Source organism: Neofelis nebulosa, chromosome 6 (assembly GCF_028018385.1).
Source record: "Neofelis nebulosa isolate mNeoNeb1 chromosome 6, mNeoNeb1.pri, whole genome shotgun sequence".
Classification (NCBI taxonomy): Eukaryota; Metazoa; Chordata; class Mammalia; order Carnivora; family Felidae; genus Neofelis; species Neofelis nebulosa.
In genome coordinates this window covers 102,957,311-102,984,503 of record NC_080787.1, presented here as the reverse complement: position 1 = coordinate 102,984,503, position 27,193 = coordinate 102,957,311, and the positions used below count along the sequence as shown (strand labels likewise).

Here is a 27,193-nt window from a genome sequence, read left to right as displayed (position 1 = left end):
TGCAGTATCTTTCCTATCCTACCCTTCCTATATTTCATCTTCCCTGGAATGTGAACTTACATTCATTAGATGAACAGAGGATAGTGTTGCCTCCCCCCTCCCCGCCCTCTTTTAAAATGCTGTGCTGGTGTTTACTTTGAAAAAGAAATCATGGAATAATAATAGATTTTTTTTTTTTTTACAAGTCTAACATTCAGATACCTGAGAACTCTGCCTGGCTTCTAGTCCTGAGAAATTGGAGGGAGCTGAGGTTCGTGAGGTGGTCTTGCAGGCAGTGGCCCTCTGCCAGTCCCTCCCGGTGGGCCACCATTCTGTCTGGACCATGGCTGGGTTCCTGTGAGCAGGGTCTAGGTTGTTGGGGAGGGGCCATGGGCATGCAGTTCTGTGAAAACACATGCTCCAACATCTCCTTCTCAGGCATCCATTCTCATTGGGCAGAAGGTAGGACGGTTCATTATGATTTCTGGCTGGCATTTCATTATTTGTATATTAACATTTAGTGTGGAGCGAAGTTAAAAATTCATGTTGCGGGCGCCTGGGTGGCTCAGTTGGTTAAGCAGCAGACTTCGGCTCAGGTCCTGATCTCACAGTTCATGAGTTCGAGGCCCACGTGAGGCTCTGTGCTGTCAGATCAGAGCCTGCTTCAGATCCTCTGTCCCTCTCTCTCTCTCTCTGCCCTTCCGCCACTCGTGCTCTCTCTCAAAAAAACCCAAACATTTAAAAAAAACGCGCAAAAAAACATTTAAAAGAAAAGAAATTCATGTTGTCAGTGGCCATTTGAAAAAGCTGTCTAACTCTAAAATTTGAAACATTCTGCTTTCGTAGGAGGTAGTTATACAGTGATGCTCCTGATGTCAAGATGGTATTTTTAACAACGCTTATTGAATCTGCTAATCTCATTTCATCATTTTGTTACAGATTGATGTTCTCAAAGCAGATCTGGAAAGCGCAGAATGGAAAGTTTTAGAAAATCTTATTCTGGAAGATGTCCTTGAACAAATTGGACAGCTCACCTTTGAGGTTCATCTCCACTGGCCCGGGTTTGAGGTCAGTGGCCGGGACAGCAGTGTCGTGAGGTTCTGGTACAGCCTCCTCAAAGAGTTAGAACTAAAGGGTTTCAGGCTTTTTCATAGTTACAAAGATTTATCTAAACCTCAGCTGTTCTTGAAGAAAGATATTTTCAATGCAAGTAGCTGTTATACTCTGAGTTGGGTGAATACAAGATGGAAATAGGATGAAAGACCTCATCAAGAACTCAAGGAAATAATTACAGCATGAGGCGTGTCCAGCAGTCTAATTATCGGTGTACTTGCCCAGTCTCCACTAGCCTGTTAACCTGCTGGAGGCGGGGGTTGTGTTATTGCCTCTGTAGTGCAGGTAGCTTGGCACCTGCCACGTGCTAGGGGCACAGTTAACACTCGGGGAAGGGATGGACACAGAGGGCCATAGGAGTCAACCTCCATCTGCCCAGATGCTAGGCCTTTCACCTGTTTGCCTCTGACAGAGTGGGGACGCTTGTCCTCCTTCGTTTTAACATGGAAGATAATCCCCCACATATCTGTTTTCCCTAAAATTCGTTTTGTGTCTGAAGTCCATGAATTCAGCAACATGAAGAGGAAATTACATAAATTTTCCATTCTTACTGCGTTCCTGAGATTAAGTTTGTAGCTTACTGTTCAAAACAGAGCCTTTCCTTTGATTTTCACTCAAAGGTTTTTTTCTGTTCACCTTGGTCAATAACATTGTTTACAACCTTGTAGATTTCAATCATTCCTACTTGCCTTTTGCCGAGGGCTCTGCTGTGGGGTTATAAGAGCCACTGATGCTGGTTTCTGGGAACTCAGGCACACCCAATTCTGTCTTTGAGTTTCAAAGACTAAAACATCAAGAACTTCAACTCAGGATTCCTTCAGACTCAGCCTTAAATCCCCTTCTGTTCCTATGAAACTAAGCACAAAGCAGAATTTTCGTGTCTTTACTGTTGCCTTTTCTGACTTCAGACCTGATTTCTCAACCACCGACTTGCCTACGCTGTCAAATCTTTTTTTTTTTAATACATGATCTGAAAGATTAAGTGAGTTTTTCGTAACTGCCAGTTGGCATTCATTACAAGACTGTGGCCTGAGAGCCAAAATCTGTATCTTTCCTGGGACGGTTATGCAGTATTTCAGTAGTGCCAATCTTTTTTACATTTTTAAATATTAAACAGAAAAGTGTAGGTTCTCAGTAGTTCAAATGATCTCTATCATTTTTATTTATAGGATTAGACATTTATCCCTACGAATGATTTTCAAAAATTCTACTTCAAATAAGTTAAATGGTATAAAATAAAGTAAATTATTACCTTATTATAAATTAAGTTTATTTCCTGGCATTTTTACATCCTGAGAGAGCAGAAAAATTTTGTGTCCATTGTTTGTTCAAGAAATCTAGGGAGTGAGTAAAATACTGTTTGCTACTAGTCTTTATTCCTTTTCCCCATTTTTTACCTCCTTTTACTCCAGATGTTCCCTGTGTTGGCTTTTTGTTTCTTGCAGTGGTTTGAAAATACCGTTCCTCAAGTGAGAAACCAAGATATATTAGCTAGATAATCTTACTAACTTCAGTTCAAAAGGGAACAAGATTTTCTGAATTAGTAGTGATGATTTTGAAAAATACAAATGAGGTTTTTATTTTAAAACTCATAGTACACTAATAAAATTCACTGAGGTGGGAAGACCAGCTTGAATAAGTGTGATTTAAAGTAGCAGTTAGGAGTTCCCGGGTGGCTCAGTCGGTTAAGTGTGCGACTTTGGTTCAGGTCATGATCTTAATAGTTTGTGAGTTCAAGCCCTGCATTGGGCTGTGTGCTGACAGCTCGGAGCTTGGAGCCTGCTTCAGATTCTGGGTCTCCCTCTCTCTCTCGCCCTCCTCCCCCCTCTCTCTCTAAAAAAAATAAAAATAAATTAAAAAAATAGCAGTTAAGTTGCTCTCAAGACCATAGGTATTTCAGAAGCACAAAGTGGCGTAACTCTCAGTTTGCATGGTGTTGTCTCCAGAACAAGGTTAACTTCAGCCTAGTTCCTGTTTGGATTGTATCACAGATTTTCTCTTTTATTTTTTAATTAAAATTTTCCACACTGAAGTATGTACAATAAACCTGCTTTTTACATTAAACCTTTTTTAAACCTTCTTTTACACTAAAGTGTGAAATGTACTAATCCTGTGTGTCCAGGCTGACCAGGTTTTAGATATGTACACACCCATATTAAGATTTTTAATTCATCAGATTGAAGATTTAAGGAATGACTGAAAGCCCCCTTTGTACAGGGCAGGTTACCACTTATTCCAGATTGGTGGTGCAGAACGTTGACTTCATTACATTATATATATGTATCTGAGGTAAGAATGGCTGTACTGTTAAGGAGAAAAACCACTCAAAATAAATCACAAACACACCCACCCACACCCACCTACTAGGCAGCTTGTTCAATAGTTATTTGTACTTGTTTTATGCTTATTTCTAAGGCTGTCCTTCATTCCCTTCATGGATAGTTTGAAATTTATGATGAGTATTCTGACTGTTGCTATGGTTTCCCTGCCTCTAAAATTTATTATGCTTATTGTGTAGGCTGGGGTTTCTTAACCTCATCAAGGATTGCCATTTTGGGTTGGCTAATTCCTTATGGGGGGAGGGAGGGCTGTTCTGTGCATTGTAGAATGTTCAGCAGCATCCGTGGCCCCACTCAATACCAGGAGCATCTCTCCCTCTGCTCCCTCAGTTGTGACAACCACACATGTCTCCAGACAGTGTCGAATATCCCCTAGCGGCAAAATCATCTGCCGCGGAGAAATACTGGTGTAGGCCATGAGAGAGGGTCTGGGGTACCACAGGGTACCACAGGACTGCTGTTTGGGAAGCTCCTGTTTGAGAAGAGCGGGAAAAATGAGAACCAGCACCACTGTAACCACCACAAAGGCAGCACAAACAAAACACAGAGAACAGATGAAGTCAGGAGCTGCTATTGAGAGCTTAGCGTGTGTCCAGCACTGGGCAGAGATTGCCCCTGATTCTCCCAGCAACCCTGCCAGGAAGTGTAATTTTCCCAGTTATACTGGTAAGGGAATTCTGAGAGATTAGATAGCTTTTCCAGAATATGCCACTAGTGGATGATGGTAGAGCAGGAATCCACATCTGAGCCTTTCAGATCCGGAGCCTGTGCTGGCCCCCTTCCCTCCACAGTGTCACCTCAATAGCCTCTAACAGGTGTAAGATGCTACTCCCATGGATGTATTTTTGCTTCCTTATTAGTAAATGGGGTGTGTGTGTGTGTGTGCGGGGGAGGGAGAGAACCACAAGTATACTAAGATCAGACCTGCAAATCTGTTAGAGTTGGGACATTTTTGTAGCATGCAGGTTTAATTTAAACAACCTACTTGCGGGGCGCCTGGGTGGCTCAGTCGGTTGAGCATCCGACTTCGGCTCAGGTCACGATCTCACGGTTAGTGAGTTCGAGCCGCGCATCGGGCTGTGTGCTGACAGCTCGGAGCCTGGAGCCTGCTTCAGATTCTGTGTCTCCCTCTCTCTGCCCCTCCCCCGCTCGTGCTCTGTCTCTCTCTGTGTCTCAAAACTAAATGTAAAAAAAAATTTTTTTTAAACAATCTACTTGATTAAAATATGCCTGCCAAATGGAGGCTCAGCGAAAGAATATGGAGACCCAGCAACCCCTCGGTCAGTATTTCAGTTGCCAGAAAAGCAAGGCCTGGAAGCCGCTCTTGGCCCTGGCTCATCCCACTGTGTGGTACTTTCCTCATGGGTTTAGAAAGGGCACAGTCACTTGGAAGTTCAGTGTTTCCTTTGTTTAGTCTTTGACCTGCACATACATGAGCTTATTCTTAACAGAGCAATGCTCATAGATGGATCTGAAAATACAATTTAATATTGGTCTTCAAATGATGACAAATCTGTTATTTTTTAGGTGAAGGACATAGTGTGTCAGAGATTCAGAGGTCCCCTTTTAGCACAAGCTGTGCCACAAGTTGAAATTAGAGTCAAAGAAAAAAGAATTTCCCTTTTCTCTTAGAGTGGTTGTATTTGATGCAGCGATCACAGGTTATGATATAAACATTTGTAACTATTTGGTACGTTCAAATGAAGGCAGCCAGGGAGAAGTTGTTTGTTGAACATCTGTTAGAGTTGACTGACAGTCCACTAACGTTTACATCAGGGTAGAACAAAAGTAACTGCAAACTCATGAATTTACAGTGTTTAGTCCGATTAGCTATTTGTGTAAGCCATTTCTGCCTTGGCTATACGATTTTAGGTATAGTAAAAATGGTACAAGGTTTGTATTTCTGCAGTATTACATGTTTGGATTTTGCAAAGCTTGGATTCATACCGGGGAACCCCCCTCATCATCATATTTTGTCAGATTAAATATGAAGCCCTCATTAAAACAGATTATTTTACTTGACAATAGTACCTCCCAGCTCAATTAATATACTTGTTCACTTCTGCTAGAGGTAAGTTTATGTTTTTGCCTTTTAAGCAATAATGTAATTCTTTTTGTATTAGCCAATTGCTGATTCTTTGTGAGTTCGTAAATACACTTAACCCTATGTAAAAAAGTCTTTTTCTGATTGAGAGAGGTATTTGTAGTTACTTATCACATGAAATCGGAACCCAAAGATTCAACATATTCAACTGCCTACATTTAGATGTTATTGAAATTCTTTAAATAATTGTATTTCTGTCCTTAAGGAAAATAAATCAAGCAAGCTAGTGCCATACTTCGTGTTTAGCACTATATGGAAAAATGCTAGTTCTCATTAAAACCGATGCTTTGTAAAACTAGCAATGTTGCTGTGGGCACAGTTGTGAGAAAGTGATGGGGGCCCGACTCTAATGGAAGAGGCCAAGAGAACGTCTTTAGCTAGGTTCTGTTTTACTGAAGAATGAAACACACATAATCTGGGTAACTGTTTCTTTTAAATTACCTCGGAGAGAGCAAGCTGGAAGCCACAAAGATTGTGCTGCAAATCTGAGATTTAAAAAATACACAAAGTTGCATTATGTAAAGGTGGCAGAATAGTAGGATGAAAGGAGACAGATTTTGATGCTGTGGGTAACTAGCTATGTGGTATTAAACAAATCATCACCTTTATTGGCCTGTTTTCTTATGTTAGGTTGGAATATTTGATTTCTAAGGTTTCTCCTACCTTGATGATCTCGTTATTCTAAGGTTTTTGTGATAAGAGAAGGCTTAGACAGTGGTAGGATAATTTCTTGATTTGTGCGCTATAAAGGGAAGCCTTGGGATAAATTCAGAAGGATCCAAATGATGTGCTTATTCAGAAGAAAAGACCGGGGCAGAAGAAAAGACTGGGTGGCTCAGTCGATTAAATGTCTGACTTCGGCTCAGGTTGTGAGCTCCGCGTCAGGCTCTGTGCTGACAGCTCAGAGTCTGGAGCCTTCTCGGGACTCTGTCTCCCTCTCTCTCTACCCCTCCCCTGCTCGCACTCTGTCTCTCTCCCTCAAAATAAATAAACATAAAAAACAAAAAAAAGGCCCAGATAATAGGGGATTCTGTTCTGATGGCTCTCCAATCAAATGAAGTCCCCTTAGGCAAAGTACCTTTTTGGATAACACACTTAAACTCACCTGGTTCTAAAAACCAGGTCTCAGACTGCACTGGTTTATCCTTTTGTTTCGAGAATGTCCTAAAAAAGTGGCAATATCTGAAGATACTAGGTTAAGTGTATATATCTACGGTGATCCTTTTGTGTGTACGTGTGAACGTGTTACCTTTTGTACACACACAACACAAATGTATAGACATATACCTTTATATGTATGGATGAATTCCTGAGAAAGAAAAATCTTCAGACACACGAAGCTCAGAGGGAGCCTGGACCCTGACAGAGCAGGAACCTGTACCTCCTGCATTAGTGCTAGGAGTTGAGTGTATCAGTGATGCTAGAGGCCTACAGCACTGGACATAAGGCTGTGTTGGGGGAAAGGATTGGCCTGGATACACCTGCAGCAGTGGGCCCGTTGGAGGGCGACAGCCTCAAAGGAAGAGTCCTAAAAAACCCACCCCTCTCACCCCCACCCCACCCCACAAGAAAGCTTTATCCTTGCTGTAGCTCTAGGAGGAAATCAAAGTTTCCCATGAGAATTTGAAACCCCTGGCCATTTTAAGGAATTGAATTTATATTAATCTCATGGTGAGGAAAACTGTAAGGTGAGAAACTGAGGTAAAAAACTGAGGGAGTGAGGGTGAGGGTAGATGGCAGAAGCAAATGTAACACCACTGCGAAGGGACTGCTTTAACTCAGACTACAAAGGCTTTCTTAAAAAACAAAATGAAAAACAAAACAAGACCCACAGGAGATGCATTCCTAACACAAAGTTACAAGTGACAAAGAAATGGCCCACCATGAGGTAGAGTTGACAGACACAATAAACACTGGGATTTTCAGCCTAAGAACTTGACATAGCAAATCTTAAAGAAAATATAAATTGTTTAAAATGATTACAGGCGTAAAAGACTATACAAATAGACCTTCCGTCAAGGGAAAGTCATTGGAATACATTTAACGGATTAAGTGGCAGATTAGACACAGGTGAAGAGACCTCCAGGTGAACTGGAGGAAACTGCCCAAAATGTAGCACAGAAAAGTATAAACATGCACGTTCTTAACATTTTTTGGATAGTTTGAACCTTAGAAGATGAAGCAGTAAAGTTGAACATTTGAACCATGTAAAACGTGCTGCTAGGCCTGTACGTGCAGCCATTAGTCACATTTTGCTATTGAGCACTTAGAATGTGGCTAATGTGACTGAGGAACTGAGTTTTACATTGCATTTACTTTTAATTAACTTAAATTTAAAAACTTATACCTGATTCAGTTATTAGAAGACTCTCTTTGCAACAACTTGGGCATGTAAATCGACTTGGTATAAAAGAGGTGGAATATTTCATGGATGTTTAGGGTCTGAATGGAGATGTGCTGTTAAGTGTAAAATATACACCAGATTTCAAAGACTTAGTATGAGAAAAGTAAATAGTTAAAAAATAATTGAATGTTTAAGTAATACCTTGGATATGTTATCTTAACTAAAATATTAAAATTAACATCCCCTGGGCTTTTTTTTAACCTTTTTTTTTTTTTTACATTTATTTATTTTTGAGAGAGCACAAGTGGAGAGGGGCAGAGAGAGGAGACAGAACCCAAAGCAGGCTCCAGGCTCTGAGCTGTCAGCACAAAGCCTGGCATGGGGCTTGAACTCACAAACTGTGAGATCATGACCTGAGCCGAAGTCGGATGCTTAACCGACTGAGCCACCCAGGTGCCTCACCCCTGGGCTTTTTTTTTTTTTTTAAATGTGACCATTACCTTAGAAAGTTAAAGTCTACGGCCATACCACCCTGAACGCGCCCAATCTCGTCTGATCTCAGAAGCTAAGCAGGGTCGGGCCTTGTTAGTACTTGGATGGGAGAAAGTTAAAAATGACACACATGAAAAAAAATTACACAGCTCACATTTTTCTATTCAACAGCATGATACTGGGACATGTACTTAAAATATGCTTGAGATTTGAGTTAGTCCCTCAGATCTCAAATGCTGAAGGGTGGAGAGTAGGTTGTGGAGAGCTAAAAAAAAATTCATCTGAACTTTGTGACTGCAGTTACAGGAAGCTGTACCAGCAAAGGAATTATCTTTCTTTGTCACTAAAAATAAAGCCACTCTAAGGACTCTGGCTGCAAGTTGTGACTTCTTTTCCCTTAAGTTCCAGATAAAATTGTGGTGTTTAGGTTGAGAAAGTGGTTCCTACAATTATTATAGTGATTATGAACATGGAAAGTACACATAGAAATACAGATAATGTATATCTATACATATAATCACACACACACATGCATATATACACAAACACGCATGCACACACATGTATTTGTTTTTGGTTAGCAAAATTTGTCTTGAGTTTACATGTTTCTGAAATGAGGCTCAAGATAGACTCTACATCAGTGTTTCTCATCCTCGCTGTACCTGCCTATCAACTGGGGACCTTACTACAAGTGCTGAATTTGATCCAGTGAAGGAGATATATATATATATATATATATATATATATATATATATGTATATGTATATATATGTATATATATATATATACAAAAACATGAATATATGAATGAACACAGAAATATATATGTTCACTGGCTCTTCCAACGAACCTCCATTTTCTGTATCTCGGTGAGCAACCCATCTCCACGTGAATCTGATACAGGTGGTCCTCAGCCCGCTCTGAGAAACACTTTTTTCCAAGGAGAGCCTCCGTAACCCATGAAGTGTGGCAGTCCTTATGGCTATCATCCAAGGGTTTAAGATTTCACTGTTCTTGTTTTCCTCCCGGTAATTTATAAACGTGCTAAGGACATCAGGCACCCTCACAGTGCATCGTCAAGGATCACTATACTTTTTTACCTAGGGAAGCGCCTGTTTGACGCTATTCCCTGTCCTTTATCTTCAGAGTGTCTCCTTAGGGCAAAACATTCCCAGCTTGTGCTTCAATACTTAAATGTTCATTTGATTAAAACTTTCAGTATAGCATCACTTTCATTCCAACCTTTAGGAAGGAAATCTGTCCTGGGTGTGATAAAAAGGTTGCAGTGAGGAAAAGGGGCCAGAAGGTAACCACTTAATTTCAGCGACCATATGGATGGTCTTGAGGCTTTTTGAAGCTGGGCAAGAGCCGCACTCATTTGTGTACTCTGAAATAGGTACAGTCATGACTCAGTGTCACCACTAGGTGTATAAATATGGAAGGCGTTAAACTTAATCTGTGTGCTCTCAGCGTGCTGCCCTGTATTTTTGTTACGTAACTAGAATAAACCCACTAATGTTCCATATTAAAATACCATCCCCACCTCTAAAGCACCATTTCTCCCCATAAGATAAAAATGACCCGTGAAAATCTGCAAATGGTTTAATCTGTTGTCTCTCAACAGAGTTAACACTTAAAACTAAGAATGAAAATTTTGATAACACTTTCTACAAAAATGCTTTATTTAAAAATACGATATTTTTAAAAAAGAGACAACTTTTATATACAGTTACTTAGTTTAGAAACAGTCAAAAACACAATAAAATAAACCCAGATTTAGAAATTATGATTTGTAACATACACAATACTGATGCTGAACAAGATCAAAGTTTAAATGTATGGATTAATTCTTTTTGTCCCATCACATTTCAGTAATTCACATTTGTTAAAACCAGTGGCTTGGGACTGAAGACAAGGTCCTGTGTGAATTGCTTCCTCTTCAGGAAACGGCAGCCACCCTTCCTGGCAGATACAGAAAGGCAGTGTAGCAGCCAGGCAGTGTATTCTTATTTCTTTGAGTGTCTGTGTGTCCAAAAATAACATGTCTACCATTTTTATTCTCTTTTTCCATTTTCTTCTTTGGGATTTATTTATGTGTGGCTCTAGTACCAGGTCATCAATACCAGGCCTTTTTAGAAATTAATTTTTAAAAATGGAAGCTCTAAGCACAAGGAGCATGAATTGCTATTGATAGCCCAGGACTCCGAGCTAATGCCCTTAGGATATCAACCAACATTCGACATGATTTTGGTCTCCACGTCGGCACTCTGAGCCACGATGAACCAATCTTTGTAAGCATGGTACTGAAATATTTCAAAGTACATTCAAATATATTATAGAGATTTGTACTAAACCAGAAGAAATGGCTTGTCACCCAAAGGGCTATTAGCTACTGTATTCGAGAGGCTATCTTGATTCCACAATTTGAAACTTAAAAGTTTTTTTTTTTAAACCAACCAACCACAGTTATTGCTTCTCAAACTGGGGAACCTGAGCCAACTTCTTGGAGTATCAATTTTACTCAAAGATGTGGAAAGAAGTTAAACATTTTTCTGATCTAAAAAGTTCTGTTGACTATATCCACGAGCAAAATCAGAATAATTTTGAAGATAAAACATACAACTTCAAAGAAATGACAAGGTGACATTTTGGACGATGATCTCATACCCTGTCTCCTATGAGGAGTATTTCAGTAGTAACATCTATGAATCAATGACCTAGGAGACCCTGATTTCTGAAAGAGTAGCCAGGTCCTTACAGACAGTAAATACAAATAAAATTCAAAGTCTTCACTCATCCTCTTGAGTGTCACCTTCAAAAATAACATAATTCTCTGATTATACATATAGCCCTATCTGTACTGATCTGTATTGATCAGGAAGAAAGCCAAGGAAAGAACTCTGGACTGTTTATTTTCCATCGTTTAATAATTAGAGGAATATATGCAGTTAGAGAAGATTGCTGGCTTACAAGTAAACATACAATATATGTCATAAAAAATAGCAGAACTCCTGAATCCAAAAGATTTGAACTTGACCCACCAAAAATAATGGGAACGGTAATTGTGGGTGGTTTTATCCTTCTTACACATTCACATTAAATTATATCATCCCTGTTCCTTACTTCCCTTTTTGTCAAAGAGGTAAACATATGGTGCCTTTCAGAATTATTTGTCATTAGTTATATTACCTCCTTTAAAACCCCAAATCCACCAGGGATTCTTCCTCAACTCGAGAGAGATCCTTTCAGTATATCGAGGGGGTAAACCCCAACTGCCTGCCAACAATAACCCTCACCAAATGGAAAGTCAGTGGTCATTCTCTGTATAAATAACATCTATAAAGAACTAAATGAAATTGCCAATGAAATTATAGGAGACAAATTTACAAGAAACGTTTTTTTTAAACAATGGGTCAACTTCATAAGGCCATGTAAGGAAATCATAATTTGTAAATCAAGCTGTCATCCAACACATTTAATAATTAAATACAGTTAAATATGATATTGGATCAAAAATGACCCTAGATAAGGATTAATCTCATTAATCCCACAATTTAATGAGACCATCCCAACCACATGTGATGACTTTAGATGTTTCATGAGGATGCCACACTGCACCTATGCACACCTTATCATGAGCTTTAAATCGACTGTAGAGTTTTGTGGTCTTCCAGTCCCAGATATTCAATTTTCCATTTCCATCTCCTGAAATCACATAGCTAGAATGGGAAGGAAAATAAGTTCAAATTATTGAAACACCTTAAAGTGGATAAGGAACAGAGAAAGAGTTCATCTTTTTCCCTGTAACATTAAAAAAAAAAAAGTCAATATGAATATACAATACTCAGAATAACACGGTAGAGTATAAAGTAGTCTATAATTTAAACTTCTACTTAAAAAATCTCCCCATTGAGCTACCAATCTATGAGTCAAAATTTATTAACTTGGAAGTTATTTAATAAATTAAAAATTCATTCACTTGGAAATTTATTAACTATGGAAACCCAGGGGCCACAATAAATGGAGTATTAAATCACTCTCTAGACACAAACAGTGCAGGGAAACGAGCTTCACACAGAGCCAGCGAACACCGGTTCTCCCAGAGTCAGACTCGACCACCTTCATAGTTATTTTCTGGCTTCAACGTCTTTTGAAAATGTTTAAGACTGACTCAGAGGGGTCAATTCCTAGCCTAAACATACAAGGTTACAGAGACTTCAGAATTACTTGTACCTATATATTTTAGCTGAGAATAGGGGAATGAGTGCAGAGTTTAACTCAAAGAAAGGCTCCACCTGGGCTCCGCAAATCCAGTGCGGCCTAGAAAGAGCCAAGAGCTGGATGTGAGGTCTCAACACAAAGGCTGCCGTGATGTTGTTCATGTCAACACTGTGATACAGAATTAATTCTGCTGTAGAGCGATCTACAGCAGTAGAGCGATCACAGTCTGGCTAGCCTTGTTAGAAAAGCAGGGAGACAAGAAGGCACTGCCTGTATAGATAGGCATCTATGATGTGGTTAAAGGCACAGGACCAAGCAGTATAAGGAGATACAGTACAGAACTTAAAAAAGCCAAATGTAGTTTTCATAACTTGCTCTTGCCTTTCCAGCAGGCATTGTGACAATCTACACAGTTCTCATACAATTACATATGTGGGAGTGATTTTTAAAGTGTTATTACTTGTACAACGGTAGGTCACATCATCATTATTTGAATATGAGAATACAGGAGATTTAAACTTACCTCATGTCTGGCGAAAAGTCCACCTGACAAGCATAACCTGCTACCATATGGCCCTTAAAAATTTTTTTCTTATTCAATCTAAATCTATTCTGTGCTCCAAAAATTAAGATTTGGTTGTCCATCGATTGGCACGCTAGCCATTTCCCTGTGAATTCAAGAAATGGGACATTTTAGAGCAAGACCAAAAATTCTAAAAAGACTTTATTTTAAATATGTTCAGACATTAATATTCTCTTGTTACCAACCACTTTACAACAATAGGAAAATGAATTTACTGTCTGTAAGGTATTACAAATGTGTTGCTGACAAGAGGGATTTATGCATAAAGTAATGGATTTTGTGCATATAATCCCATATCATTAAGTACTCTCCATATAAAAGCTTTTTTTTTTTGCCTATATAAGGATATACAGAAATTCTGAGTTTAGCATTAACAGAACTCAAGTAAAATTTTATTAAATAAAATTAACTTGGACTAAGTCCAACAGAACCATGGAGGAAAAGAGATTTACCTATGTTAATTACGGAAAAAGGAAAGATTACCTCTTGGTGAGAAAACCTAGGATTATTAAATAAAACTATTCAAAAAAGATGTATCCCTAAACAATTATAGAAACTGTATTGAAAGGCCAAGTTGCTTTTATCTACCCAAGACTCACCAAAGCCTCAAGAGCCTATCTTTTTGCATCCTAGGGAACTTGCAGACATTATTAACTAAGGAAATGCTCTTAACAATATTCAGTCTGAGAGGGTAAATAGCCTTGTTCAGGGCACGATATCTGTGATGGATAGTTTAAAAATGCATACATAAAATGTAGACACAGGGTGACAAATGTGACAAGTATACAATATGATTATCAAAGCAGAACCCAGTTAGGTTGCTCTTCTCATAAAAATCATAGGGCATTTGACAGCAGTGATCACTGATTTGCCTGTGGCAGACTCCTTGATGGAAGCACAAACTGTTTCTTGCCTCTTTCTTCTTCCTTGCTCTACATTCACAGGAGCTATGTGAGTTAACAGTGATTTGATGAGTGTTGCCCAAATATCAGATCCTCTACTTTAATACCCTCATGGAGAGCTATAATTATATCAGTAAACTGTCACAGTATCTCTGTAGTGTAAATTACCTTAGACTTAAAAGGCAATGCATTAGTGAATAGAAAATAGTATTAGACGGATTTATCTTTTTTATTTTGCCTGAGAAAATCTTTTATGGTAAATTGCGAAAGTATTTTTATTATGGGGAACCAGATCAAAATTTTCTATCCCTTGAAAGAGAAAGAACTCACAGTAAATCACTAAATGACTGAACATGGTTCTGTCGGAAGGAGAATTCTCAAAAAAACAAAAACAAAACCCAATCCTCAGATAGAAATCCTTAAGATGCTCAGTGTTAGCTAGAATTCAGTTTGTTGGCTTGCTTATTTATTTATGTATATAAAAAAACAAGAGAATGGGTGAGGTGACTCACTTATGAAAACCAGTGATTATTTCCAATTTTGAAAACGTTTCCTTATACAAGTACGACCCTGTGACAGACTTGCCCTAGGAGGGAATGGCCAAAGTTCTTCTGAAGACAGAAATCACACTTTGTCTTAGAGGCTCATAAAACACATTAAAACCACATTCTACCTACTAACTCACCATTTGGAGACAAAGTCACTGCAGGCATCGAGTGCATACTGGGCTCTGCTATGTACTTGAAATCCACAGGGATGTCCCTAAAATTTAACAACAGCTTATCAGAATAAGTAATTTTTAACGTTTATTTATTTTTGAGACAGAGAGAGACAGAGCATGAATGGGGGAGGGGCAGAGAGAGAGGGAGACACAGAACCAGAAGCAGGCTCCAGGCTCTGAGCCATCAGCCCAGAGCCCGACGCGGGGCTCGAACTCACAGACCACGAGATCGTGACCTGAGCTGAAGCCGATGCTTAACCGACTGAGCCACCCAGGCGCCCCAGAATAAGTACTTTTTAAAAAGTATCTTTAGGAGAATTGTCTCGGAATCTAAAGATATATTCTTGAAATTATATATTTAATGAACCTTTCATGAAACTTCCCAGGGGGAAGGAAAATCACAAAATGGCATCCCGTTGCTTATTACAGATCTTTCACTTCACAAATGCCTTTCCATGAGAATTATGACAGTGTTCGTGGTTTTCCAATTCTGAAACTTTGAGTTTTATGTCAGAAAAAAATCTGTGACTAGAGTTCTTTAACAATGAGTTCATCTGAAAATGTACCACCGTAGGCAGAAGCAAGATAGGTCTGAGGCAAGCCTACAGGGACGTATTTTCCCTGCCAGTCAGCCTTAACGTGCTACTCTGCAAACAGGTGAGAGTGTAAAAGAGGCTTCAGCAATGCAAGTGGATGGTAGGCGAAGCTGCGCGGGGATCTGCAAGCAGGCAGGGCCCATCCAGAAGTAATGAGATTTCTGCATGGGAAAGGGCGATTAAGGGCCTGGTACCTGGACATCTTCTATTTTCAGTTTACATGTGAAGCATTCTAGATGCATATGGTGCAGGGGAGAAAATGCATTAAAAAATTCTTATGTGAGTGACACAAAGAATAAAACAAAACCAACAAAAATGCCAAACTAGTCACACCTAGATCTAGAACCATGACAATTTCCGTATGCCGTTTTGTTTTTAATGTTCTCCACTTAAAATTCTCCATGAAGAATTCTTTAGTAATTCTGAGGGATTTGGGGCTCGTTGCTTTTCATGAGTGACCAGGAATGTTTCTTACAGAGTAACGTGTGGAAAACGTAGTCTGAAGAATAACACAGATATAAAGCAGCAATATCAATTTCTAACTATAGTGCAAGTTTCAAAACTTTGATTGACTGGAAAATAACAATAATCAGAATACTAATTTGCTTTAAGTAAGAATTTTCTCTATCCATCTATCTACCCATCCAGAAGAAGCAGATGATTAGACAAAACTTCTATGAGCAGGAATGCCTGGGGGGCTCAGTCAGTTAAGTGTCCAGCTATTGGTTTCGGCTCAGGTCATGATCTCACGGTTTTTGAGTTCGAGCCCCACATTGGGCCCTGTGCTGGCAATGTGGAGCCTGCTTGGGATTCTCTCTCTCTGCCCCTCCCCCCTTGCTCTGTCTGTCTCTCTCTTTCAAAAATAAATAAACTTCTAGGAGGGTCTTGGTTAGAAGAAAACATTTTTAGGTGTAACCTGGGAAATAGTATTATTTATCAAATTTCCAATGCTTTATACCTCTAAGATATCAATGAGAAGTCACATTTAAAATGACCCAAATGGGGGCGCCTGGGTGGCGCAGTCGGTTAAGCGTCCGACTTCAGCCAGGTCACGATCTCGCGGTCTGTGAGTTCGAGCCCCGCATCAGGCTCTGGGCTGACGGCTCGGAGCCTGGAGCCTGTTTCCGATTCTGTGTCTCCCTCTCTCTCTGCCCCTCCCCCGTTCATGCTCTGTCTCTCTCTGTCCCAAAAATTTAAAAAAAAAAAAAAAACGTTGAAAAAAAAAAAAAAAATTTAAAATGACCCAAATGTATTGAAGAGAACTTCAGTCTGAAAAAGGCTCAACCATTTATCTCTCCTCATATAAAATTATTACCAAAAATCATCAGTAACATGGATTAAAACACAAGAGCAGTTCTAAATTAAATTAACCATAGTCTAGGTTCAGATCAATCAAGGTTTTACTAAAAGTAAACAGAAAAAAAATGTAGGTAGATCCCTTATTTCAAGGACTCTTGGTACAATGAGTGGTAGACTAAGAAAGGAGTCTCAATACTCTGTGGACTTTGTCACTGCTAGTAAAAATGCCTGCTAGGCATAGTTATATTTAATAAACACGACACTATTTTCTAATTAGAAACTGTAATTCAGTGTAATAAGCTAGTAACTTACATCTTACAATCATCTTCAGTCTGGAAATGGTATCACTGAAAAAACCTTAACAAAAATCCATGAAATTGTAAAGATAAAAGATAAACAGTAGGATCAACCTCTGTCGAATTTTCTTCCAAAAATATTTTAACAAAATAAACACCTTTGGGAGAAAACATGTCTGTGACACCTCACTCGTTTAGCAATTAGCATACCACAGGCTGCTCAATATCTAATTATAATCTCTCATTCTCCTTTAAAACTGTCTGCTAGTCGTAATAATTTAGTATTGCTTAAGAAAACCAAGTTTCCTTTAGTCTGCTTGTATCATTGTGCTACTCTTAGGCTTAGGGTGTACAAGTTTGGCAAACACCACCCGTCTGAATGATAGTAATAGTAATTTCAATTTTCCTAGTAATAATAGTAATAATTTTCCTAGTGGTGGGATCAGTTCTCACGTTGAGGTGGCCAGGGCCTCCCTTTCTCTCCCAAGGAAGCTGCCAGTAGCAGCAGTAATTGCCTTTCAGAGACAGCTGTATGTGGTGAAGGATGGTGCTGGGGATCCGGAGGTGGTTTGGATGCCTACTTGTCTTTGTAGCAAGACTGATCCTCACTTCTGTTTCTTTCCAACTAATCGGACTGGATGCAAGTTATCTTCTGTCCCCACCAGATCCTTCTTTCATCTAACTGTCCAGCCATATAATTAATTCAGGTTCTGGATGTTTTAGGTAGGCCTCAGGGTATCCACAAGGCACAAGCCTCTAACAGATACACAAAAGAGAAAGAGAAAGAAATCAAAGCATACTGCTATATAAAATCATCTAATCACAAAGGAAGAGAGAAAGAGAGAAAGGAGTAAAGGAGAGAAAGGAATAAACAGCCAGTAAACAATGAACAAAACGGCACTAGTAAGTCCTTACCTATCAATAATTACTTTAATTGTAAATGGACTAAGTTTAGACAAATATAGGTTAGCTGAATGGATAAAAACAAAACAAACAAACAAACAAGACCCAATATTGTGTATAAGAGAATCACTTCAGTTTTAAGGACACACACAGATTGAGAGTGAAAACATGGAAAATATATTCCATACAAATGGAAATCAAAAGAAAGCAGGGGTAGCTGCTCTACTTGTATGAAACAAAGTAGACTTTAAGCTAAAAATTCCCAGTAGTAGAAAGGTCATTATATAATAATAAAGGAGTCAATTCATCAAGAAGATATAACAAATATAAATACTTATACACCCAACATCAGAGCACCTAAATATATAAAGCAAACATTAACAGATCTGAAGGGAGACATAGATAGCAATACAGTAATAGCAGGGGACGTCAGTACATTGTCAACAATAGATAGATCATCCAGGCAGAAAGTCAATATGGAAACATTGCACTTAAATGACATATTGGACCAGATAGACCTAACTGACATATACAGAACATTCCACCCAACAGCAGCAGAATACACATTCTTCTCATGTACACATGAAATATTCTCCAGGAAAGATCATATATTAGGCTACAAAGAGTCTTAATATCTTTAAGAAGACTGAAATCATATCATGCATCTTTTCTGACCACTATGGTATGAAACTGGAAATCAATTACAATAAAACTAGAAAATGTACAAGTATGTGGAGATTAACAACACACTACTAAACAAAACATGAGTCAAAGACGTAATCAAAAGGGAAATAAAAACTATCCTGAGACAAATGAAAACAGAAAAACAACAGACCAAAACTTATGGGATACAGCAAAACTGGAGGGTAGTTTATATTGATAAACACCTACATTAAGCAAGAAGAATCTCAAACAACTTAACTTTACACTTGAAGGAACTAGGAAAAGAAGAACAACCTAAGTCCAAGTTAGAAGAGGAAGAAAATAACAAAGATCAGAGAGAAAAGAGACTAAATAGATACAGATAGAAAAGAGACTAAATAGAGACTAAAGAGATAACAGAAAAGATCAATGAAACTAAGCAGTTTTTTTTTTGAAAAAGAAACAAAATTAACATTTAGCTAAACTAAGAGAAAAACTCAAAAGAGACATTACAACTGATAATATAGAAACACTAAGGATCACGAGAAACTACTATAAACAATTATATACCAACAAATTAGAAAACCTAGAAGAAATGGATAAATTCTTAGGAACATGCAATTTACCAAAACTGAATCATGAAGAAGTAGAAAATCTGAACATGACTAAGGAGGTTGAAGCAGTAATCGATAACCTCCCAACAACAAAAAAAGTCCAGGACCAGATGGCTTCACTGGTAAGTTACACCAAACATTTAAAGAAGAATTAATATTAATCCTTTTCAAACTCTTCCAAAAAATAGAGAATTCTTTCAAATTCATTTTATAAGGCCAGTACTACCCTAATACCAAAGCCAGACAAGGATACTACAAGAAAATTAGAGGCCAACATCCCTGATGAATATAGATGCAAAAATACTCAATAAAGTTTTAGCAGACTGAATTCAACAGTACATTAATGGAATCATATACCATGATCAAGTGGGATTTATTCCTGGGATGCAAGGATGGTTCGATATACACATATCAATAAATGAGATACAAAAATGAAGGATAAAAATTATACGATAATCTCAATAAATGCAAAAAATATTTGACAAAATTTAACATCCTTTCATAATAAAAAGTCTCAATAAACTGGGCATATATAGAACATACCCATGTGTGACAAACCCACAGCTAACATCATACTTAACTCTAAAAGGCCGAAAGCTTTTCCTCTAAGATCAGGAAGGGTGTCCCCTCTAACCACTTCTATTCAACATAATAGTATTGGAAATCCTGGTCAGAGCAATCAGACAAGAAGAAAAAGGCATCCAAATCAAAAAGAAGTAAAATTGTCTCTGTTTGCAAATGGCATGATATTATATATAGAAAGCCCTAATGACTTCACACACAAAAAAAGACCGTTAGAACTAATAAATGATTCAGTGAAGTTGGAAGATACAAATTCAACATTCAAAAATCAGTCGCATTTCTAGGCAATAACAATGAACTACTGGAAAAATAAATTAAGAAAACAATCCCATTTATAGCAGCATCAAAAAACAAGAAAATACGTAGGAATAAACTTAACCAAGAAGTTAAAAGACCTGTATACTGACAACTATAAAACACTGATGAAAGAAACTGAAGATGACATAAATAAGTGGAAAGATACTCCATGTTCATGGGTCTGAAGAATTAACATTGTTAAAATGTCCATAATACCCAAAGCAATCTACAGATCTGATTCAATATCTATCAAAATTCCCATGGCATTTTTGACAGAATTAGAACAACAATCCTTAAATTTGTATGGAACCACAAAAGACTCCAAAGCAATCCTGAGAAAGAATAAAGCTGGAGGCATCAGGCTTCCTGATTTTAACCATATTACAAAGCTACAGTAATCAAAACAGTATGGTATTAGACATTTAAAGCAGAGATAATACCTATCCTTCTCAACCTGTTCCAAAAAATAGAAAGGGAAGGAAAACTTCCAGACTCATTCGATGAAGCCCGCATTACTTTGATTCCCAAACTAGACAGAAACCCAGCAAAAAAAGAGAACTACAGGCCAATATCCCTGATGAGTACAGATGCAAAAATTCTCAATAAGATACTAGCAAATCGAATTCAACAGCATATAAAAAGAATTATTCACCATGATCAAGTGGGATTCATTCCTGGGCTGCAGGGCTGGTTCAACATTCACAAATCAATCAAGGTGATACATCACATTAATAAAAGAAAAGATAAGAACCATATGATCCTGTCAATCGATGCAGAAAAAGCATTTGACAAAATTCAGCATCCTTTCTTAATAAAAACCCTCGAGAAAGTCGGGATAGAAGGAACATACTTAAACATCATAAAAGCCATTTATGAAAAGCCCACAGCTAATATCATCCTCAATGGGGAAAAACTGAAAGCCTTCCCCGAGATCAGGAACATGACAGGGATGTCCACTCTCACCACTGTTGTTTAACATAGTGTTGGAAGTTCTAGCATTAGCAATCAGACAACAAAAGGAAATCAAAGGCATCAAAATTGGCAAAGATGAAGTCAAGCTTTCACGTTTTGCAGATGACATATTATACACGGAAAACCCGACAGTCTCCACCAAAAGTCTGCTAGAACTGATACATGAATTCAGCAAAGTCGCAGGATACAAAATTAATGTACAGAAATCAGTTGCATTCTTACTAATAATGAAGCAACACAAAGACAAATAAAGAAACTGATCCCATTCACAACTGCACCAAGAATCATAAAATACCTACGAATAAACCTAACCAAAGATATAAAAGATCTGTATGCTAAAAACTATAGAAAGCTTATGAAGGAAATTGAAGAAGATATAAAGAAATGGGAAAAACATTCCGTGCTCATGGATTGGAAGAATAAATATTGTTAAAATGTCAATACTACCCAAAGCAATCTACACATTCAATGCAATCCCAATCAAAATTGCACCAGCATTCTTCTCAAAGCTAGAACAAGCAATACTAAAATTTGAATTTTTTTTTTTTAACATTTATTTATTTTTGAGACAGAGAGAGACTGAGCATGAATGGGGGAGGGTCAGAGAGAGAGGGAGACACAGAATCCGAAACAGGCTCCAGGCTCTGAGCGGTCAGCACAGAGCCCGACGCAGGACTTGAACTCACGGACCGCAAGATCATGACCTGAGCCGGAGTTGGACACTTAACCGACTGAGCCATCCAGGCGCCCCAAGCAATCCTAAAATTTGTATGGAACCACAAAAGACCCTGAATAGCCAAAGTAATATTGAAGAAGACCCAAGTGGGAGGCATCACAATCCCAGATTTTAGCCTCTACTACAAAGCTGTAATCATCAAGACAGCATGGTATTGGCACAAAAACAGACACACAGACCAATGGAATAGAAACCCCAGAATTGGACCCACAAAACTATGGCCAACTAATCTTTGGCAAAGCAGGAAAGAATATCCAATGGAAAAAGACAGTCTCTTTAACAAATGGTGCTGGGAGAATTGGACGGCAACATACAGAAGAATGAAACTAGACCACTTTCTTACACCATTCACAAAAATAAACTCAAAATGGATGAAGGACCTGAATGTGAGACAGGAAACCATCAAAACCCTAGAGGAGAAAGCAGGAAAAAACCCCTCTGACCTCAGCTGCAGCAATATCTTACCTGACACATCTCCAAAGGGAAGGGAATTAAAAGCAAAAATGAACTATTGGGACCTCATCAAGATAAAAACCTTCTGCACTGCAAAGGAAACAATCAACAAAACTAAAAGGCAACCAATGGAATGGGAAAAGATATTTGCAAATGACATATGGGACAAAGGGCTAATATCCAAAATCTATAAAGAACTCACCAAACTCCACACCCAAAAAACAAATAATCCAGTGAAAAAATAGGCAGAAGACATGAACAGACATTTCTCTAAAGAAGACATCCAGATGGATGCCAACAGGCACATGAAAAGATGCTCAACGTCACTCCTCATCAGGGAAATACAAATCAAAACCACACTGAGATACCACCTCACGTCAGTCAGAGTGGCCGAAATGAGCAAATCAGGAGACTATAGATGCTGGTGAGGATGTGGAGAAACAGGAACCCTCTTGCACTGTTGGTGGGAATGCAAACTGGTGCAGTCGCTCTGGAAAACAGTTTGGAGGTTCCTCAAAAAATTAAAAATAGACCTACCCTATGACCCAGCAATAGCACTGCTAGGAATTTACCTAGGGGATACAGGAGTACTGATGCATAGGGGCACTTGTACCCCGATGTTTATAGCAGCACTTTCAACAATAGCCAAATTATGGAAAGAGCCCAACTGATGAATGGATAAAGAAGTTGTGGTTTATATAAACAATGGAATACTACTTGGCAATGAGAAAGACTGAAATATGGCCTTTTGTAGCAATGTGGATGGAAGTGGAGAGTGTTATGCTAAGTGAAATAAGTCATACAGAGACAGACAGATACCATTATGTTTTCACTCTTATGTGGATCCTGAGAAACTTAACAGAAGACCATGGGGAGGGGAAGGGGGAAAAAAAGTCAGAGAGGGAGGGACACAGATCATAAGAGACCCTTAAAAACTGAGAATAAACTGAGGGTTGATGGGAGGTGGGAGGGAGGGGAAAGTGGGTGATGGGCATTGAGGAGGGCACCTCCTCTGCACCCGGCCCGCATTTCCCATCCCCGTTGGATGAGCACTGGGTGTTGTATGGAAACCAATTTGACAATAAATTTCATTAAAAAAAAGATTACTTAAGTAAATTAAAAAAAAAAAACCTAAAGAAAAAAAGACAGAAAATCAACAATCTAAATGTGCAACTCAAAAATTAGAGGAACAACAAGTAGAACAATGAAACTAAAAGCAATAAAAAGAAGTAATAATCCGTTAGTATAAAAAAAAACAAAAACAAAAACAAAAAACCAGTATGGTATTGTATAAAAACACAGATCAAATAGAGCAGAACAGAAAGCCCAGAAATAAATCCATGCATATATAATCAACTTATTTTTGACAAAGGAGCACAGAATATACAATGGAGAAGGTACAGTCTCTTCAATAAATGGTGTTGGGAAAACTTGATATTCACATGCAAAAAATGAAACAGGACCCCCTATCTTACACCACACACAAATTCAAGTCAAAATGTATTGACGATTTGAACATAAAACCTGAAACTCCTGGAAGAAAACACAGGAGAGAAGCTCCTGGATACCGGTCTTTGCAAATATTTTCTGGATTAGACTAACCTTAAGCAAGGCAACAAAAACAAAAATAAACAAGTGGGACTACCTCAAAATAAAAAGCTTCTGTACAGCAAAGGAAAACCATCAACAAAATGCAAAGGCAACCTAAGGAATGGCAAAAAATATTTGCAAACCACATATCTGATAAGGGGCAATATCCAAAATATATAAGGAACTCACACAATTATTATCAAAAATCCAAGTAACCCAGTTAAAACTTGGGCAAAGGACCTGAACAGGCATTTTCGCAGAGAAGACATACAAATGGCCAACAGGTACAGGAAAGTGCTCAACATCACTCATCATCAGGGAAATGCAAATCAAAACCATAATGAGATATCACCTTACATGTTGGGATGGCTATTATCAAAAAGACAGACAACAAATGCTGGTGAGGATGTGGAGAAAAGGGAACCCTTGTGCACTGTTGGTGGAAATGTAAACTGGTGCATATAGCTACTATGGAAAATAGCAAGGAGATTCCTCAAGAAATTTAAAATAGCATTACAATATGATTCATCAATACTACTTCTGGGTATATATCCAAAGGAAATGAAATCACTACCCTGAAGAGGTATTTGTACTTTCATATTCAATGCAGCATTATTCACAATAGCCAAGGTAGGAAAGCAACCGAGGTGTGAAAGAATGGATAAAAAAAAATGTGGTATTTACATATATAATGGAGTATTATTCAGCCTTTAAAAAGGGGAACGATGCCATTTGCAACAACATGGATGAACCTGGACAGCATTACGCTAAGTGAAATAGGCCAGACAAAGACAAATACTACATATTATCATTTATATGTGTAATCTTAAAAAAGAAAAAAAAAAAAAAGAAACAAGAGTCAAACTCTTATAGAAATAGAGTAGATTGGTGGCTGCCAGAGGGTTGGATCAGGATAGGGAACTACATGAGGCTGGTAAAAGGGTACAGACTTTTAGTTGTAAGATGAATAGGGTCTGAAGATCTAATGTGTAACATGGTGATTATAGTTATTGTATAATTGAAATTTGTTAAGAGAGTAGATAGAACCTAAGTGTTCTTACCAAACAAAAAAGGTAAATATTAAAATACTGTAAAGTGGTAGATGGGCTAACTTGGTAGGAATCCTTTCACAAGGTATACATACATCAAATCGTTATGTTATAAACTTTAAATATATTACAATTTTATTTGTCAATTCTATCTTAATAGAGCTGGAAAAAAAAAACCCTTAAGCTTTGGAATAAGTTTAATACAGGTTTGAATTCTGGCTTTTCATGTGTCATGGAACCTGGGGTAAATTACTTAACCTATACTAGTTTCCTCATCTATAAAAACAGGGATAGCAAATATATCTATTCCAGAAAACTACTTTGCACATGAAATGAAAGAGCTCAAACAAAATGCTTGGGATGCTTGGCACACAGAAAGGCTCAATAGATGCAGTGTCATTAATCACTATGACAGTAACGACTCCCTTAGACACTCAGTGCATATGGCATGCCAGGCACTGTGCTGGCACTGGGGACACACCGTGAGCACGGCTGACACAGGTCTCTCTCGGTCGGGAACTTGTCAGGGAAGAGGAACAAATACACAAGCACTGAAAAGCGGCGGGAAGCAAAGCATTATGTGGGGTCACAGATGGGAGGCACTTTCCTCGTGTGAGGATTGGTGAGGAAGGCTCCACTAGCAAATGGGGATTAAACTGAAGTAAGTCTAAGGATGTCATCATTTATAATGAAACAGTAGTAGGACTCTTAGGAGCATTTCTTCAGCTCTGAGAAGGGAAAACAAGAAACATGCTGAGCTCACCCCTTAATGTAATCAAAATATGTGCTGACCAATGCTGTCATTTAGAAAACACACACAAGTGTTCTTAGAGCCCTGTAACTGGTGCATCATTTAAATATTTACCCATTTCTTTTATACCATCCACGTTTTAAAACAAAGCTGAAATACTATCTGAAGATAGAAACATCTGAAAGTTTAAGTATAATCGAACTGTCAGATTCTGTGCGTGTAACATCACTTCCACAGAAAGATCTTAGTTATAAGAGGGTCTCAAAGCATGTACTTTAAGGATGACATAAAAACTATACATAAAGTATAAAGTCAGCTCCCCATGAGATGGGGGTGATTTGAAGGGGTGTACTGGTGGTGAGTGTGGGAGAAATTGCAGTTAAATTACAGGAAACCTTCAATTACTCAAATTTCCCTGACAGAGGCTAGGGACCTGCTCAGCTCCCCAAAGGGACTCCGTTTTCAGTTTCAGGAGGAAACTACTGGCTGTAGTTCAGGGCTTCCCACTTCTTAAAGCAGAACAACTTCTGTGGTGAGAAGTCACATTTTCTACTCCCTGTAAGGCCATAACCACGGTTAAGCTGTGCTTCCTAACTGACTATAAAAACAACCTGGGCTCCATCCAAACATTCATTTTAACAAAAAGATTATTACGCATTTCTTTGTAAGGAAATTATAAAACATGACCTATGATACTGAGTGAAACTAGCGTTAGTATTTCTTGACTTTAGAAAAGTGTTTTGGTTTTTGTTTTTTTTTCCCCTTTCTGGGAAAGCAAAATTAACCAATATATTCTCCAAATAAAACATCTGCTTTCTACCATTATGGGCTATGAATAGCAGGACACAATGGGTGATGACATGGGGCAATTTTCAGTACCGAATAATCATAATACAGACATTTAAAAAATCAAGATGTTTTAAAACATTTTCTTTGGGTTGGCTCTGAGGCCAGGATCTAATGCTCAATCCCAGCCGTGAACAATACAGTCTATACATTTGTGGGCCCTATGTGTCATCGGTCATTTTGCAAAGCACCTAACGAATGTAAGTCAAAACAATATAAACTTGTCGGCAATACAAGAAAAAATGACTCCAAACATATAGCCTTTGGTTAGACTGTCCCAAGACTATCAAAGGTAGCAGGTCTAAATTTTTATTTCCATATTCTGGATACTTAAATATTTACAACAGTTTGGTTGGCAAGCCAGAGATCACAGTTGTGAAAATCTTCAAATGGTTGCATAGTATGTACGAAGGCTGGTCTTTCTTTGGCTACAGATTTTTAAACTGCTTGCTATTTATATATGAATCAGATTTTCTACCAACAGAAACTCACCATTCCCAAACTCGGAGGCTCTTATCGTCAGATGTGCTCACAAATCTCCTGTTCTCATCAACAAAAACAATGGTGTTGACGGCTCCCAAATGCCGGTCATACTCCTGCACAATTTCTCCACTTCGAATGTCCCACTGTACATCAAACAAGACAAGAGGTAAACACAGAAGTGGAGCAGATTTATGAAAATAAAGAGATATCAGACCTATGGAAAGTGAAGAAGAAAAAAATCTCTAACATAATGTTTTTTACGACCGACTGTTTTCTACTAAAAATA

At 38.3% G+C, this 27,193-nt stretch overlaps 2 protein-coding genes across 7 annotated transcripts in view; one reads left to right on the top strand and one right to left on the bottom strand.

Annotated features, from left to right (window-relative positions):
- Positions 1-27,193, top strand: part of METTL24 (methyltransferase like 24) — a 171,346-nt gene that overhangs the window by 101,861 nt on the left and 42,292 nt on the right. For 3 of the 6 annotated variants that reach the window (XM_058734958.1, XM_058734956.1, XM_058734957.1), the window contains exon 5: positions 919-1,047. In XM_058734958.1, coding sequence (XP_058590941.1) covers positions 919-1,047 — 129 coding nt within the window. Of the gene's footprint in view, positions 1-918; positions 3,173-27,193 lie in introns of those variants that run through there. The other 3 variants (XM_058734954.1, XM_058734955.1, XM_058734960.1) reach the window with 1 other exon arrangement.
- Positions 10,036-27,193, bottom strand: part of CDC40 (cell division cycle 40) — a 61,390-nt gene continuing 44,232 nt past the window's right edge. Inside the window, exons 12-15 of the mRNA XM_058734945.1 lie at positions 26,917-27,050; positions 14,763-14,839; positions 13,116-13,260; positions 10,036-12,090 (exon numbers count right to left, since the gene is read on the bottom strand). Of these exons, the coding sequence (XP_058590928.1) occupies positions 11,913-12,090; positions 13,116-13,260; positions 14,763-14,839; positions 26,917-27,050 (534 nt within the window). The 3' untranslated portion in view covers positions 10,036-11,912. The remainder of the gene's footprint in view (positions 12,091-13,115; positions 13,261-14,762; positions 14,840-26,916; positions 27,051-27,193) is intronic.